This window comes from Rana temporaria, chromosome 4 (assembly GCF_905171775.1).
Source record: "Rana temporaria chromosome 4, aRanTem1.1, whole genome shotgun sequence".
Taxonomy (NCBI): domain Eukaryota; kingdom Metazoa; phylum Chordata; class Amphibia; order Anura; family Ranidae; genus Rana; species Rana temporaria.
Window position 1 is genome coordinate 36366083 of NC_053492.1, and position 15761 is coordinate 36381843.

Below are 15761 nucleotides of genomic sequence, written 5' to 3' on the forward strand. Positions count from 1 at the left end.
ATGAGCCATATAAGTGTTCTCGTTCTTTGCAACCATTCATGTTTTCCCATATTACACTGCAAACATTACTCCCAGGGTACAAAAGGTGTCTAAACATTCACTGGCCATTTTCCCTTTTTTTAAATTGACTTCTGTCCAGCGGGAACTGTCATAGATGGATTGAAACTTGGCTGGTCCCTGCTGAACTGGCGGAATTGTGATCCATCTATGGGCAGCTTAACTTCAGGTTTTCTGTCACAATCGTTAGTTTTGGCCAATCTGGTAATCACGAAATGTGGCTGTGAGCAATATATATACTGTACACATCAGCTACAATTAGTATATGGCGCTGGGGTTCAATAGCGTTTTGGGAGACTTCCCGTCTTTTACTGGAACAGAATTGAACTGAGAGTTGGGCTGATTGGCCGAGATAAGGAGGTGGGTGGATGATATGATCTTCAGCCAATTAGAAAAGGCTTATATTCATTTATAAGAATACAAGGCTTCCTCTGAATGACTGAGAGGCACACAGCCCGACTCAAATTTGTTCAGCAGAAGATGGGAAGTCTCCCGAAAATGCTACTAAAGCACAGTGCTGCTTTGTACGTAGCTGATGTTTGGGCCAAACAAAACCTGGAGTTAGGCCCCTTTCACACGGCCCGATCAGGTCCACCTTTCAGTTTATTAGGTGGACCCGATAGGACCATCCGTTACTCTCTTTGCCCTGGCGGATGTCAACAGACATGTCCTTTGACATCCACCGACATCTGATCCTGTCCGCTAAAAACATCCCGCCAACATCCGTTTTGATCCTGTCCATCTGGTAACAGTCGGATGGAAACAGACAGGTGGTCTGATCCTGTCCACTAAAAATACGGATAGGATCAGTTGAGTGAGTGAGTGAGTGAAAAACTTGTAAAGCGCAACACATGCGAACTGAATCGCCTCTGGGCGCTGTTTCCATTCCAAGGGTAAGGAAGCCCCTTGACCTCAGAAGAGATGGGTTTTAATCTTTCTCCATCCATATGGCGAATCGGATGACAGTCGGATGGAAACAGACAGGTGGTCCGTTTCCATCTGACAGCCCATAGAGGAGAGCGGGCTGTGTTCGTGTCTGCTCTTCAACAGCTGAGCAGACACAGACCTGTCATCTCCCTGCTCAGAGGGGGATCAGCGGAGAGATCCCCTTCTGAGCAGGGGGATCCGCTGGTGTACTCTGCCAGTATGAAAAAGGACTAATGCCGTGTACACATGATCATTTTTCAGCATGAAAAAAACCGACGTTTGTCGGCATGTAGAAAAAACAAAGTTTTTCCAACTTCATCATTAAAACGACGTTGCCCACACACCATCGTTTTTTAAAAATGCTCCAGCAAAGCGCGGTGACGTACAACACTTACGACGGCACTATAAAGGGGAAGTTCCATGCGGATGACGCCACCCTTGGGGCTGCTTTAGCTGATTCCCTGTTAGTAAAAGACGATTTGCGCTTTTCTGTCTGTTACAGCGTGATGAATGTGCTTACTCCATTACGAACGCTAGTTTTACCAGAACGAGCTCTCCCGTCTCATAACTTGCTTCTGAGCATGCGCAAGTTTTTAACGTCGTTTTAGCCCACACACGATAATTTTTTACAACCCAAAAAACGACATCATTTAAAACATCGTTAAAAAATGCAGCATGTTCGAAAAAAAAAAATTGTCGTTTTTCAGAACCCGAAAAATGATGTGAAGCCCACACACCATCATTTTAAATGACATTTTTTTAAAACGTCGTTATTTTCATGCCGAAAAACGGTCGTGTGTTCGCGGCATTAGACTTTAAGTACATACTGTATTTCTTCTGATAAGTCGTACTTGGTAACACCAAAATTTTAGCCAAAGGCTGTCTTTGTCTTTGATGTCTTTGTTAGTTTGACAGAGTCAGTCAGAGGTGACTTTTGCCCATTATTGGCTTATTTCCAGCTTAACAGGTCTCCACTGAGTCTGATACCACCCAATTTACCATATAGTCATCTGACATCACTCCATGGTGAATAGCGTCCACCGTTAGCTGCACAGAGTCTTTTAGTGTACCGGGCCCTAGATGAGTTGTGCATGGTGCTTGTTCTGTGTTATGAACTTCTTTTCTCTTGTTTTCATATTGCTAACTGCTCATCTGTGGTGATCAAACATCAGAATTCCTTTCCAAGAGGACCTGTAGGTCTGTCTGATCTGCAGGGAATCACACAATTCAGGAATCTGCCAATTGTGACTATTGACCTGTCTGGTTGTCTGCAGATGGGACATGTGAATAAAAAGATTTGCCATGGGCCAGTTTGGTTTTTGGGTGGATTCACTCATCACTTTTCCTTTGGTTTGTCTGTATCGGCTAATATAATCTCTTGTGTTGTGGTCCTTCTCAGTCTAACCAGCGTGTGTCTGGCTGTACTAATCTTGTAGCCGCCTCTCTGTCTCTGCTTCTCAGACCTTCTGCCCTGTCTACTTGGTGAACATTTCCAGTATGTCAGCAGGTGATGTCATTGCCTCTGCCAAAATGCAAGGTGAGCACCCTCAGCTGTGTGTAACGCGTGTTACCCGATCACTGGTTTCCAGATCCAGGGTTTGTTCAGGATCACACTCAACTACCACCAGACATATCCAGATCACACCCAATATAATACCGTATTATTAATCACATACAATCACCAGACATATCTATATCACACCCAATATAATATTATTAATCACATACAATCACCAGACATATCTATATCACACCCAATATAATATTATTAATCACATACAATCACCAGACATATCTATATCACACCCAATATAATATAATTAATCACATACAATCCCTAGACTTCTATCCGTATCACACCCAATCACCAGACTATGATCCAAATCACCCCTCTGATCATCAGACTTCTATCCAGATCACAGCCAGATTACAATCACCAAATCACAGCCAATTACCAGTTTCGTATCCATACAACACCTGGTCATCAAACTTATAACCAGATCTCACCCAATAATCAGGTCAAAACTCATATGCAGATTACACCTATTTACCAGACTTCTATCTATATCACACCCAATCACCAGACTATGATCCAAATCACACCTCCTCACCCAACTTCTATCCAGATAACATACAATCACCAGATTTACTGTACATTATAATCCATTTCACAGCCAATCACCAGTCTTGTATCCAAATCACATGTGATCATCAGACTTCTATCCAGATTACACCAACACCAAACCCGTATACAGATCACGCCCACACCAAACTCGTATACAGATTACACCCACACCAAACTCGTATACAGATCACACCCACACCAAACTCGTATACAGATCACACCCACACCAAACTCGTATACAGATCACACCCACATCAAACTCGTATACAGATCACACCCACATCAAACTCGTATACAGATCACGCCCACACCAAACTCGTATACAGATTACACCCACACCAAACTCGTATACAGATCACACCCACACCAAACTCGTATACAGATCACACCCACACCAAACTCGTATACAGATCACACCCACACCAAACTCGTATACAGATCACACCCACACCAAACTTGTATACAGATCACACCCACACCAAACTCGTATACAGTTTACACCCACACCAAACTCGTATACAGATCACACCCACACCAAACTCGTATACAGATCACACCCACACCAAACTCGTATACAGATCACACCCACACCAAACTTGTATACAGATCACACCCACACCAAACTCGTATACAGTTTACACCCACACCAAACTCGTATACAGATCACACCCACACCAAACTCGTATACAGATCACTCCCACACCAAACTTGTATACAGATCACACCCACACCAAACTCGTATACAGATCACTCCCACACCAAACTCGTATACAGATCACTCCCACACCAAACTCGTATACAGATTACACCAAACTCGTATACAGATTACACCCACACCAAACTCGTATACAGATCACACCCACACCAAACTCGTATACAGATCACTCCCACACCAAACTCGTATATAGATTACACCCACACCAAACTCGTATACAGATTACACCCAGTTACCAGATTTATATCCAGATCACACCCAATCCCCAGACTAATATCCAAATCACATCTGATCACCAGACTTCTATCCAGATTACACCCAATCACCTGACTTATTTTCAGATAACATCCAATCACCAAAACACAGCCAATTATTTGTCTCATTCTCTTACCAGTCTCATATTCAGATCACAGCCATTCACCAAACTTGTATACAGATTACACCCAGTTACCAGACTAATATCCAAATCACATCTGATCACCAGACTAATATCCAGATTACACACCCAATCGCCTGACTTATTTTCAGATAACACCCAATCACCAAAACACAGCCAATTATTTGTCTTATACTCTTACCAGACTCATATTCAAATCACAGAAATCACCTGATCCCATCCAATCACTAGACACATATCCAGATCAAATCCAATCACTAGACTCAAATTTAGATCCCATCCAATTGCTGGACTCTTATCTAGATCACACCCAAATCATCAGATCATCATGAGTAGAACTGTTCACAAGTGTCATAGAAGATCACACCCAATCACCGGTAACATACAGATTCATACCTGCACATTTCTGTTAGGAAGGGTCACACCAAATCATCCAACCTGACCGCCAGTGCCATAAAAAGTCAAACTAGATCCTCATTGCTATACAGCAGGAGTAGGAAATCTCAGGCTCGGTTCACACAGGATGCCGATGCAGCTCCCCTGTGCTTCCTAGTTCACCGTTTCAGGTCCAATTTTAGCCTGAATTTTGGGCTAAATTCGGACCTGAAACGGACCAAAAGACGCACAGGGCTTCTGTGCAAATTTGCCCCGGAGCCGCATCGGAGATATGTGAACAAGCTCCATAGAGAGCCAATCAAATTCTCCTGCTATTGGGAATTGGATGTGGAGATCCCGCATCCAATACACAATAGTGTGAACCCGGCCTTAAAGAGTTGAAGATCTACCTGAACAACATGGGAGAATTCAACGATCACTGAGCACAGTGTTGCCCCCTCTCACCTGATTTAAACATCTAATTGCCATACTACCATGTCACAATCGCATGCATTGCACGGCAGTCATGGGTTTAAATCGGGTGATGAGGAGGCAAGATATCGTCTCCTCACCACCTGTTAAACACACTCGGATCCCTTTTAAGAAAAGCAGCAGTGCGTTTTGCACTTGTGAATGAGCCCTTAGTTGCATTCAGCGGCAGCAGCACCCATAGGGCTCGTTTACACTTAAAGTTGGGGGGTGGTTTTACAGCCACCAATCCCTACCCCCTTTAGCTTCTGAGGCAGCAGCCAAATATGTACATATACCACAGCAGGAATTAAGCCCCCTGTTGCTTTTGGTGGGTGCTACCGCCTGCCAGTCCCTACCATTCAAGGTAATGAGCCTCTCTGCAAGCGCCCCGCAAATGTATGCTTCTACGGGGTCCAAGGGGTTAAGCAGGTGGTGAGAAAGCAACACAACGCTGCCAGCTTTGACCCCTTGTTTGCTGTGTTTCACAAGGTTGCAGGGCACTTGCAGAATGGCCTCATTCACTTAAATGGGTCATGCTTGGCAGGTGCTACGCCCGCCAACCATAACGGGGTGTATAACTCCTGCAGCAGCTGCACAGCATTACACTAAATGACCAGTCATACTGGATCACACCTCATTACTAGTGTCACACTTGATCACTTGGTCCTGACTTCATCATCAATGTCATATAATATCACGCCTGATCACTAGCATCATACAAAGGGTTTATCAGATCACCAGTGTCAGACAGAATCATACCCGATCACCAGGATCTTACAGGATCCCACCTGATCACCAGGATCTTACAGGATCCCACCTGATCATCAGGATCTTACAGGACCCCACCTGATCACCAGGATCTTATAGGATCCCACCTGATCACCAGTGTCAGACAGAATCATACCCGATCACCAGGATCTTACAGGATCCCACCTGATCACCAGGATCTTATAGGATCCCACCTGATCACCAGTGTCAGACAGAATCATACCCGATCACCAGGATCTTACAGGATCCCCCCTGATCACCAGTGTCAGACAGAATCATTCCCGATCACCAGGATCTTACAGGATCCCACCTGATCACCAGGATCTCACAGGATCCCACATGATCACAGGTACTATTCTGAGTCACCTTTAGGGATCCCATATAATCTCAGTGATCCGGGTGGGTGATAAATATTATGGATATAGCGTGTGTGTCCAGAATGACCTTGCCTAGTAATATTTAAGAAACCAATTGTAACCTCCAGGGAAAATTGTCTATGGAGAGACGACCACCGCCCACTCTACGCTGAACGGTCTCCACTACTACCACCAGGATTGGTCACATGCTGCAGCCTACGTCACCGTCCCTCCTCTCCGGCTGGATCCTAACACCCCCAACTACCTCATGAGCCTGCTGGCCAAGTAAGTGAAGGATTGGAGGCCCTAACCTACCTTCCCTACATATATTCTCTTGGTTGTAATTTGTAAATATAAAGCCAGAAAATATCTCTTTATAGCTTATGTTACATTTGTTTTACACTAATGTCTATTATGACTTTGTTACCGATTTGTTGTAACAAATTCAAGTTCCTATATTCTGAACGATCACAGCAGATTACAAGCACTGCACTGGGGCCATCTAGTGGTAGGGGGAAAAAGTGTTTTTCATTGCAAAACTTACATTCGCATTTTATGTGCAAATAGATTTGTGTTCCCTGTCCCATGCATTACTGAAATGGATATATATATATAGTTTAATCATAGAGAAATGTTACACCCTACTTGAAATTGTGTGGTCACATAGCATTTACCAATCTTGTTTATTGAAGAACTTTTGAATGTTTTTTTGATTCATTCACTTTTGGAACATTCACTTTGAGTTATTTTGTTCACATCTAACATACTTTGATATATTCATTTATATATATATATGCAGAAAAGAAAGAAAGGAAAAAAAAATATATATATATATATTTTTTTTTCCTGCATAGTCTGCGGAAAACATCCCTACCTCACATCAGGGGACCAATCTTTTCTACGCATATAATTGACAAAAAAATGCATTTTGGCATTCTACAAAATGCCTGCCCACATTGATTGATTCCTGTTTTTTAATTAATATCCCTGAAACGATCTCCTGTCCTGTAATTTACTTGTGTGGATCCAACATACTGGGAATTACAACATTGGCATGATGTGATCAATGTTCTTTGTATGACAGTTAATTTATGAAGTTCACCTGTACAGACAATGGACATAAAACTATTTTTCATAATAAGCAGTAACAGAGAATTAGGCTGGATTCACACTGATACGATGCGGGAAATCCTGCAAATCCTGTGCCGGTTCCCACATCGCACCTAAGTCGCAGACATCTGTGAACGGCTGTGGGTGTCAATGAAAAGTTAATGGCACCCCCAGATCGGACCGCAGATCACAGTGCGAACTGTAAAATGGTACAGGGATCAGATGGCATGGGTGTGAATGCCCATGCCATCTGATTCCAGTGCGGACAAAAAAAAGTGTCTTTCACCATTTTGGTGCGAATGCGATTTGAGCCATACAAAGTATATGACTGAATTCGCACTGCACAGTCTGGAATATGGTGCAAATCGCATGTGATGTCTGCAGTTGCATTTGTGTGAATCCAGCCTAAAGCTGATTACTTTGAACCTGTATGGACTAGCCTTACCTCAGATGTTGATACATCAATACATCATCACTCCACCTAAAACATATAGGGCCAGATTCACAGAGACTTACGATGGCGTATCTCCAGATACGCCGTCGTAAGTCCGATTGTGCGCCGTCGTATTTATGCGCCTGATTCTTAGAATCAGTTACGCATAGATTTCCCTAAGATCCGACCGGCGTAAGTCTCTTACACCGTCGTATCTTAGGCTGCATATTTACGCTGGCCGCTAGGTGGCGCTTTCGTCGATTTCAGCGAGGAATATGTAAATTAGGTAGATACGCCGATTCACAAACGTACGTAATTTTTTTACGTCGTTTACGTTAGGCTTTTTCCGGTGTAAAGTTACCCCTGGGTCTATGAGGCGCAGCCAATGTTAAGTATGGCCGTCGTTCCCGCGACGAAATTTGAATTTTTTACGTCGTTTGCGTAAGTCGTTCGCGAATAGGGCTGGACGTAATTTACGTTCACGTCGAAAGCATGACGATTTGCCGACGTCATTTGGAGAATGCGCACTGGGATATGTCCACGGACGGCGCATGCGCCGTTCGTTAAGAACGTCAAAAACGTGGGGTCACTACTATTTTACATAGTACACGCCCCCAACCAGCCTATTTTGAATAAGGCGGGCTTACGCCGGCCCAGTTACACTGCGCCGCCGAAAGTTTAAGCGCAAGTTCTATGTGAATACACAACTTGCTGCTCAAACTTACGGCGGTGATTAAGAAGTAATCACAGATTAAATGGAAAGAAGGATGGCCTAATCTGGGTCTCTGACCTGCTCCCAAATATTAGTGAATAATGGGGGGGGGGGGGGATCTGGTCCTACTTCTGTAGGTGGTAGTAGAAGTTGGTATAGGGCAGTGGTTTCCAAATTGCGGATGCGGATGTGTCCCCTTGGTAGCCTTCATCTGGCCCTTGGGGCACCATTCCTTCCACTGACATCAAAGATGGGGCATAATTCCTCCCACCGATATAAATGATTGAGCAATATTCCTCCCACTGACACCGATGCAGCACTATTTCTCCCGCTTATACCAATGATGGGACCAATGATGGGACACAATTCCTCCCAATAACACCAACTATGGGGCAATATTCCTCCCACTGACACTAAGAATGGGGCACTATTCCTCCTATTAATACCAATGATGGGACACTATTCCTCACATTAATACCAATGATGGGGCACTATTCCTCCCACTGACACCGATGTAGCACTATTTCTCCCGCTTATACCAATGATGGGACACAATTCCTCCCAATAACACCAACTATGGGGCAATATTCCTCCCACTGACACTAGGAATGGGGCACTATTCCTCCTAATAATACCAATGATGGGGCACTATTCCTCCTATTAATACCAATGATGGGGCACTATTCCTCCCATATACACCAACAATGTGGCACCTATTCCTCCCACTGACACCAATGGTGTGACACGAATCCTCCCATAGACACCAACAATGCGGCACCTATTCCTCCCACTGACACCAATGGTGTGACACGAATCCTCCCATAGACACCAACTATGGGGCATTATTCCTGAGTCTATCAATGGGGTTCTATACCTTCCAATGACACCAATGATGGGGAACTTTTCCTCCCACTGTCACCAATGTTGGGCCATTATTTCCCCCACTGACACCAATGATGGGGCACTATTCCTCCTCCTACTGACCACTAGTGGTATGTACTCCCACTGACCACCAAGCCTAATGCCACGTACACATGATCGGAATTTCCAATGTAAAAAGTCAGACGGAATTGTTTCATCGGATATTCCGACCGCATGTGTGTGCCCCATTGGACTTTTTGCTTGGGAAATTCCGACGGACTTAGAAAGAAAACATGTTCTTTTTTTCCCCCGATTGGAAATTCGTCTGTATGGAATTTCTGACGGAGAAAAAACACGCATGCTCGGAAACAATTTGACGCATGCTCGGAAGCATTGAACTTCATTTTTCTCGGCTCGTCATAGTGTTGTACGTCACTGCGTTTTTGACGGTCGGAATTTGGTGTGTCTGTGTGTATGCAAGACAGCTTAAGCGGAATTCTGTCGGAAAAAACAATCAGAGTTTATTCCAACAGGAAAACCGATCGTGTGTACGCGGCTTAAGGCATTGTCTGCTCCCACTGATGCTGGGACATTTACTACTCCCACTGGCCACAGTCTAAAGGACAGTAAACTGGCCCTTTGTTTAGAAAGTTTGGAGACCCCTTGTCTGAAGTAGATACTTGAGAAGGGGGGGTGGGGTGGGGGTGATTAGTAAGAATAGGATGTTCCCTTCCCTTGTACCCTTCCCAGGGGTGGGGGTGATTAGTAAGAATAGGATGTTCCCTTGTACCCTTCCCAAAGAGGAGGCTGTGGGGGGAAGGGTAGTTGCTGGTCCCTGTTGAATCTTTAGCTTATTTATATTACTGTTTTTCCCAGAAAATAAGCCCGGGTCTTATATTAAGAGACACAGTAGGGCTTATTTTCGGGGTAGGTCTTACCATGTAATGTGATGTATTCTCTCCCCCTCTCTCTCCCTGCCTGACAGGAATCCCCAGTGTGAAAAAAAGTTAAAATGCTTGTAAAATCCTATAATCCACTCTATTACAATAGAACATAATGTACAATGTGTGTTTCTGTAATATAATTGTGCCAAATACCTTCGTTATAGCGCCACTCTGCGCTACTGTGACCCTCCGGCGCTCTCTTTCCCCGCATTTATATTACAGAAACACACACACATTGTACATTATATACTACTGTAATAGAGTGGATTATAGGATTTTACAAGCATTTTAAACTAGGGCTTATATTGCAACCCACCTGGAAAATAACGCTAGGTCTTATTTTCGGGATCAAAAAGCATCTAAAAATTCCATGTGGCAAAAATGTAGCCGGTGTCTGCGGAGGGAGATCTCACCTCCTGGAATTGTTAGAAGGTCTTCTAGGCTCTATAAGTAAAAACATCTCTTTGGGGTGGACTGATTCACTTTAAAGGAAATAACAGCTTTCTCCCATGTTGTATGCCTGATCTTTGCTAATCTTTTTTTATAAATGGATAACGGTAATAACTAATGGTACGTGTCTCCCCCTCCAGCGACACGCTGAACGTGGTGTCCTCAGACCACAGAATATTCACCACCAAACAGAAAGCCATGGGCAAAGAGGACTTCACCAAGATTCCACACGGGATGGGCGGAGTTCAGGACCGCATGAGCGTCATTTGGGAGAAAGGCGTGGTGAGTGGGTCACATCAGAGGGAGGGTGTCTATATTTGAAATAGCCATTTGTTTACCATCTGGCTGTAAATGGCCCTGATGGGAGGTTGTCTCTTCCAACCATATGTGTACAATATCATAAAATCCAAAAACAACCATAACCTTGGGTTGAGGATTCTGTTAAATCCTGAACTAAGAAGCTTTATTTAAACGTAATGTAGAAAGGATGGGGGAAGTGAACAAGGCACACTACTGTACTAATTGATTGGTTATTGGCAGAGGCGTATCTAGCGAAAATAGCGCCTATGGCGAGCACTGAAACTGTGCCCCTGTCGAAACATTTGAAACCTATCTTTCAGATAACCTTAACAAAAAAAACAGCTAACAAAACTAGTGATATTTATCATCCCTTGCGATACCTTAGGTAGTGACATATCCTCTTTATGGAGAAATCTGGGGTTTATTAGACTCCTGATCCCTCCTCTGCCCTTCAAGGCCAGGTAAATGCAGAACCAATACTGGAAGTGATCAAATCTTCATCACTTAAGGCCTCAGTTTTCACAGAGGAGAGGGAGAAATTGATGTTCCTCCTTCTTCTTTGTGCGCTGCCAATCCGACCAGATGGAATGGGAGAGCCTGGGAGAACAGGGGAGGGCTGTGGCTGAACGCAGCAGGGATAGCGCTGCCATTGTCCATTAGCTAAGTTGCTAAAAAGGACATCCTGTCTATGCTCAGGAGGAGGAAAAAGAGACCCTCAGACCTTGGTAAGTGTCTTGCTGCCCAGCCACTCAACAGCGCCCCCTTCATATGGCGCCCATGGCACTTGCCATGGCTTCCATACCCTAGATACGCCACTGGTTATTGGTTGTTATGGGCCACTGCTCATATAGGAGCTATAGTGTACTGTCAGTACATAGACATTGAGGACACTGTTTACACTTGTTCTTCCATATTTAGATGATTGTTTCATATGCAGCACTGCAGAGTCTTCTCTGTCTGTAAGATACGGTGGTCAGCATCCCTTTAATTAATATACACTAACCAGCCACTTTATTAGATACACCTTGCTAGTACCGGGTCGGACCCTCTTTTGCCTTCAGAACTGCCTAATTCTTCATGCCATAGAGTCAACAAGGTGTTGGAAACATTTCTCAGAGATTTTGGTCCATAGTGACATGATAGCGTCACACAGTTGCTGCAGATTTGTTGGCTGCACATCCATGATGCAAATCTCTCATTCCACCACATCCCAAAGGTGCTCTATTGGATTGAGATTTGGTGACTGTGGAGGCCATTGGAGTTCAGTGACCTCCTTGTCATGTTCAAGAAACCAGTGGTGAGATGATTCGAGTTGTGACATGGTGCATTATCCTGCTGGAAGGAGCCATCAGAAGATGGGGACACTGTAGTCATAAAGGGATGGACATGGTCAGCAACAATACTCAGGTAGGCCGTGGTGTTTAAACGATGCTTAATTGGCACTAAGGGGCCCAAAGTGTGCCAAGAAAATATCCCCCACACCATTACACCACCACCACCAGCCTGAACCATTGACACAAGGCAGGATGGATCAATGCTTTACACCAAATTCTGACCCTACCATCTGAATGTCGCAGCTGAAATCAAGACTCATCAGACCAGGCAACGTTTTTCCAATCTTCAATTATCCAATTTTGGTGAGCCTGTGTAAATTGTAGCCTCAGTTTCTTGTTAGCTGACAGGAGTGGCACCCGGTGTGGTCTTCTGCCTCTGTAGCCCATCTGCTTCAATGTTCGATGTTTTGTGTGTTTAGAGATGGTATTCTGCATACCTTGGTTGTAATGAGAGGTTATTTGAGTTGCTGTCACCTTTTTTATCATCTGGAACCAGTCTGTCCATTCTCCTCTGACCTCAACAAGGTATTTTCCTCCACACAACTGCCACTCACTGGATATTTTCTCTTTTTTGGACCGTTCTCTGTAAACCCGAGAGATGGCTGTGTGTGAAAATCCCAGTAGATCAGCAGTTTTTGAAATATTCAGACCAGCCCGTCTGGCACCAACAACCATGCCACGTTCAAAGTCACTTAAATCCCCTTTCTTCCCCATTCTGATGCTCAGTTTGAACTTCAGCAAGTCATCTTCACCACGTCTAGATGCCTAAATGCATTGAGTTTCTGCCATGTAATTTCTGATTAGCAGAAAATCAAGCAATTGAACAGGTGTACATGATAAAGTGGCCGGCGAGTGTTTATATTTCCTTTAAATACATCTGGTAAGAAACCATTTGGAATCACTAACTTTTTTTCCATCACAGCTAAAGTGGAACTCCAGCCTTACCTTATTTTTCCCACAATGGTAGCAATTCCTCAACTGTGTTGAAAACGTTTAGGGCTCTTTCACACGTCCGTTCAGTTTTTCAGATCAGTTTTTTTTTCATCAGTTGATCCGTTTTTCCATCAGTTTTCCGTCAGTTTTTCGTCAGTTTTTCATCAGTTTTTCATCAGTTTTTCCATCCGTTTTTACATCCGTTTTTACATCCGTTTTTTTTTTTTTTTGGGGGGCTTTTTACATAGAAAAACGGATGTTAGCGGAACGGATGATAAACGGATCATCCGTTAACGTCCGTTTTTCGTCCGTTCCGTTTTTTAGACGGAAGAAAAATAGGGTTTTCTTCCGTCCAAAAAAACGGAACTGAACGCAGACGGATGCTAACGGACGTTAGCGGATGCTCATCCGCTAACGGACGCTAGCCCATAGGGAAGCATTGCGGTCCGTTAACGGACGTCCAAAAAACGGACGAACGGAACGGACGTGTGAAAGAGCCCTAACTCTCAATTCCCTGCAAACCTGCATCCCAACAATAAAACCCTTTGAAGCTGCGGCAGCAGTATTGAGCCCGTCTTCATTTTCTGCCTGAATTGCTTCAGTCATCATCAGTCCCCTCTCCTCATAATTCTTACTATCATTGCTCGCCACTTACAGTTATTAGCTTTCAGGCCGGGTTCACACTAGTCCGACATACGCTCCGACATTGGGAGCTCATGTCGCATGACGTGTGAAAAGCAATGTTTCTCTATGGGAGCCGTCTTAACTGGTCCGACTTTGCAAACGCTCCCTGTACTACTTTGGTCCGACTTTGATCCTACTTCACTCCATTGAACATCATTGAAGTAGGATCAAAGTCGGAACGCAGTCTTGCACGCTCCGACTTTGGCATGCCAATTGTATTTTACTGATCTTGATGGGGAACTCCACGCCAAATTTTAAGAAAAAAACCGACATGGGTTCCCCTCCAAGAGCATACCAGGCCCTTGGGTCTGGTGAGGATATAAAGGGGAACTCCCTACGCCGAAAGAACGGCGTGGGGGTCCCCCCAAAATCCATACCAGACCCGTATCCAAGCAGCAGCCCGGCCGGTCAGGAAAGGGGGTGGGGACGAGGGGGTTTAACAAGGGGGCCCACAGATACCAGCCCCCCACCCTAGGTGAATGAGTATAAAAAAAATAAACACGCTACACAGGTTTTTAAAATATTTTATCAGTCAGCTCCGGGGCCCCCCGTCTCTTCTTTAGCTCTTTTACGAGGGGGGCTTGCTTCTTCCGACGTCTTCTGGGGGGGGGGTTCCCAGTCTTCACCGCCGTCTGGTTCTCTTCCGCCGGGTGGGGGCCGCTTTCTTCTTTAGCTCTTTCACAGCGGCCCTCTCCCGGGCTTCCTCCGGCGTTTTCCGCGGGGGGTGTGTCCAGGCTTCTGTCGCCTTCTGCTTCTGCCTTCTCCTTCTGCCTTCTTCTTCGATGTTGACACCAGGGCTGTGGAGTCGGTAGATAAATGTTCCGACTCCGACTCCGACTCCTCAGTTTTATGTACTTCCGACTCCGACTCCCCGACTCCTCTGTATTAATATGCGAATGTATTTTATACATTCCTTGAGGGAAAGAAACGCAACCTACCACAGGACTACTGGCTGGGAAGCCAACAGTCTACTGTATTGCACAGTTTAAGCAAAAGACAAACACAATGAAAACAATCAAGTGGCTGGATAGTAGCAGCAGGCATAAACATCAGGAACAGGATCTTTACCAGTTCAAAAATACAAACCACATTATTTGGTTGTTTTAGAACAAAAACAAAGCTTATCTATAATGAACCAAAAACAAAATCTGCAAAACCTAGAAATGGTTTATATTAATCTTGAAATGTAGTTCTAGGCTTAGCAAATGCAAATCAATTCCATGTAGAGTTCTAAGGAAGAGAATTGCCTCTGCCAGATCCTCTTTCATAGAGGCTCTTAAGTCAGACTTTATTATTTTTAGGGCTGAAAATAATCTTTCGACACTGACTTGGGTGGGTGGCATTGCAGTAACTATTCTGGCCACATCACTAACGATCTCTGGATAAACAAGGATGGCTTCTTCAACAGTAAGTTTTGATGAGCGATCATACTTTTCATCTTCTTTTAGTGCTTTATAAAACTCCTGTTGGAATTTTTTTATTTGGACACTTACTGGTTCTCTAACATGCGTTCCCTGTAAAAGCAGAACACATCACTATGGAAAGTATAAGTATTGCAGCTCCTAATTGTGCGTTGCGTGCCATATAGTGAAGCACATGAAAAGCATGCTTCTTCACAGTCACTTAACGTGTTCGTTTTGCGGTTACGTGAGGCACTGCATGCATTGGTCTTTATTCTTACAGTAGAGAAGTCATTAATTATAACTTTTTGTGAATTGGGACATTTAAACTTGCTTTTTTTTTTTTTTTTAGTTCCAATCTAAATTTAGTAGGAGTCGGAGTCGGAGTCGGTGCATTGTTTGCCGACTC

The 15761-nt window shown here is 44.2% G+C and overlaps 1 protein-coding gene across 1 annotated transcript in view; it reads left to right on the forward strand.

Moving 5' to 3' along the window:
* The window catches only part of DPYSL5 (dihydropyrimidinase like 5), a 164776-nt gene that overhangs the window by 134235 nt on the left and 14780 nt on the right, over positions 1–15761 (forward strand). The window contains exons 7-9 of the mRNA XM_040348246.1: positions 2446–2521; positions 6320–6476; positions 10842–10983. Coding sequence (XP_040204180.1) covers positions 2446–2521; positions 6320–6476; positions 10842–10983 — 375 coding nt within the window. The remainder of the gene's footprint in view (positions 1–2445; positions 2522–6319; positions 6477–10841; positions 10984–15761) is intronic.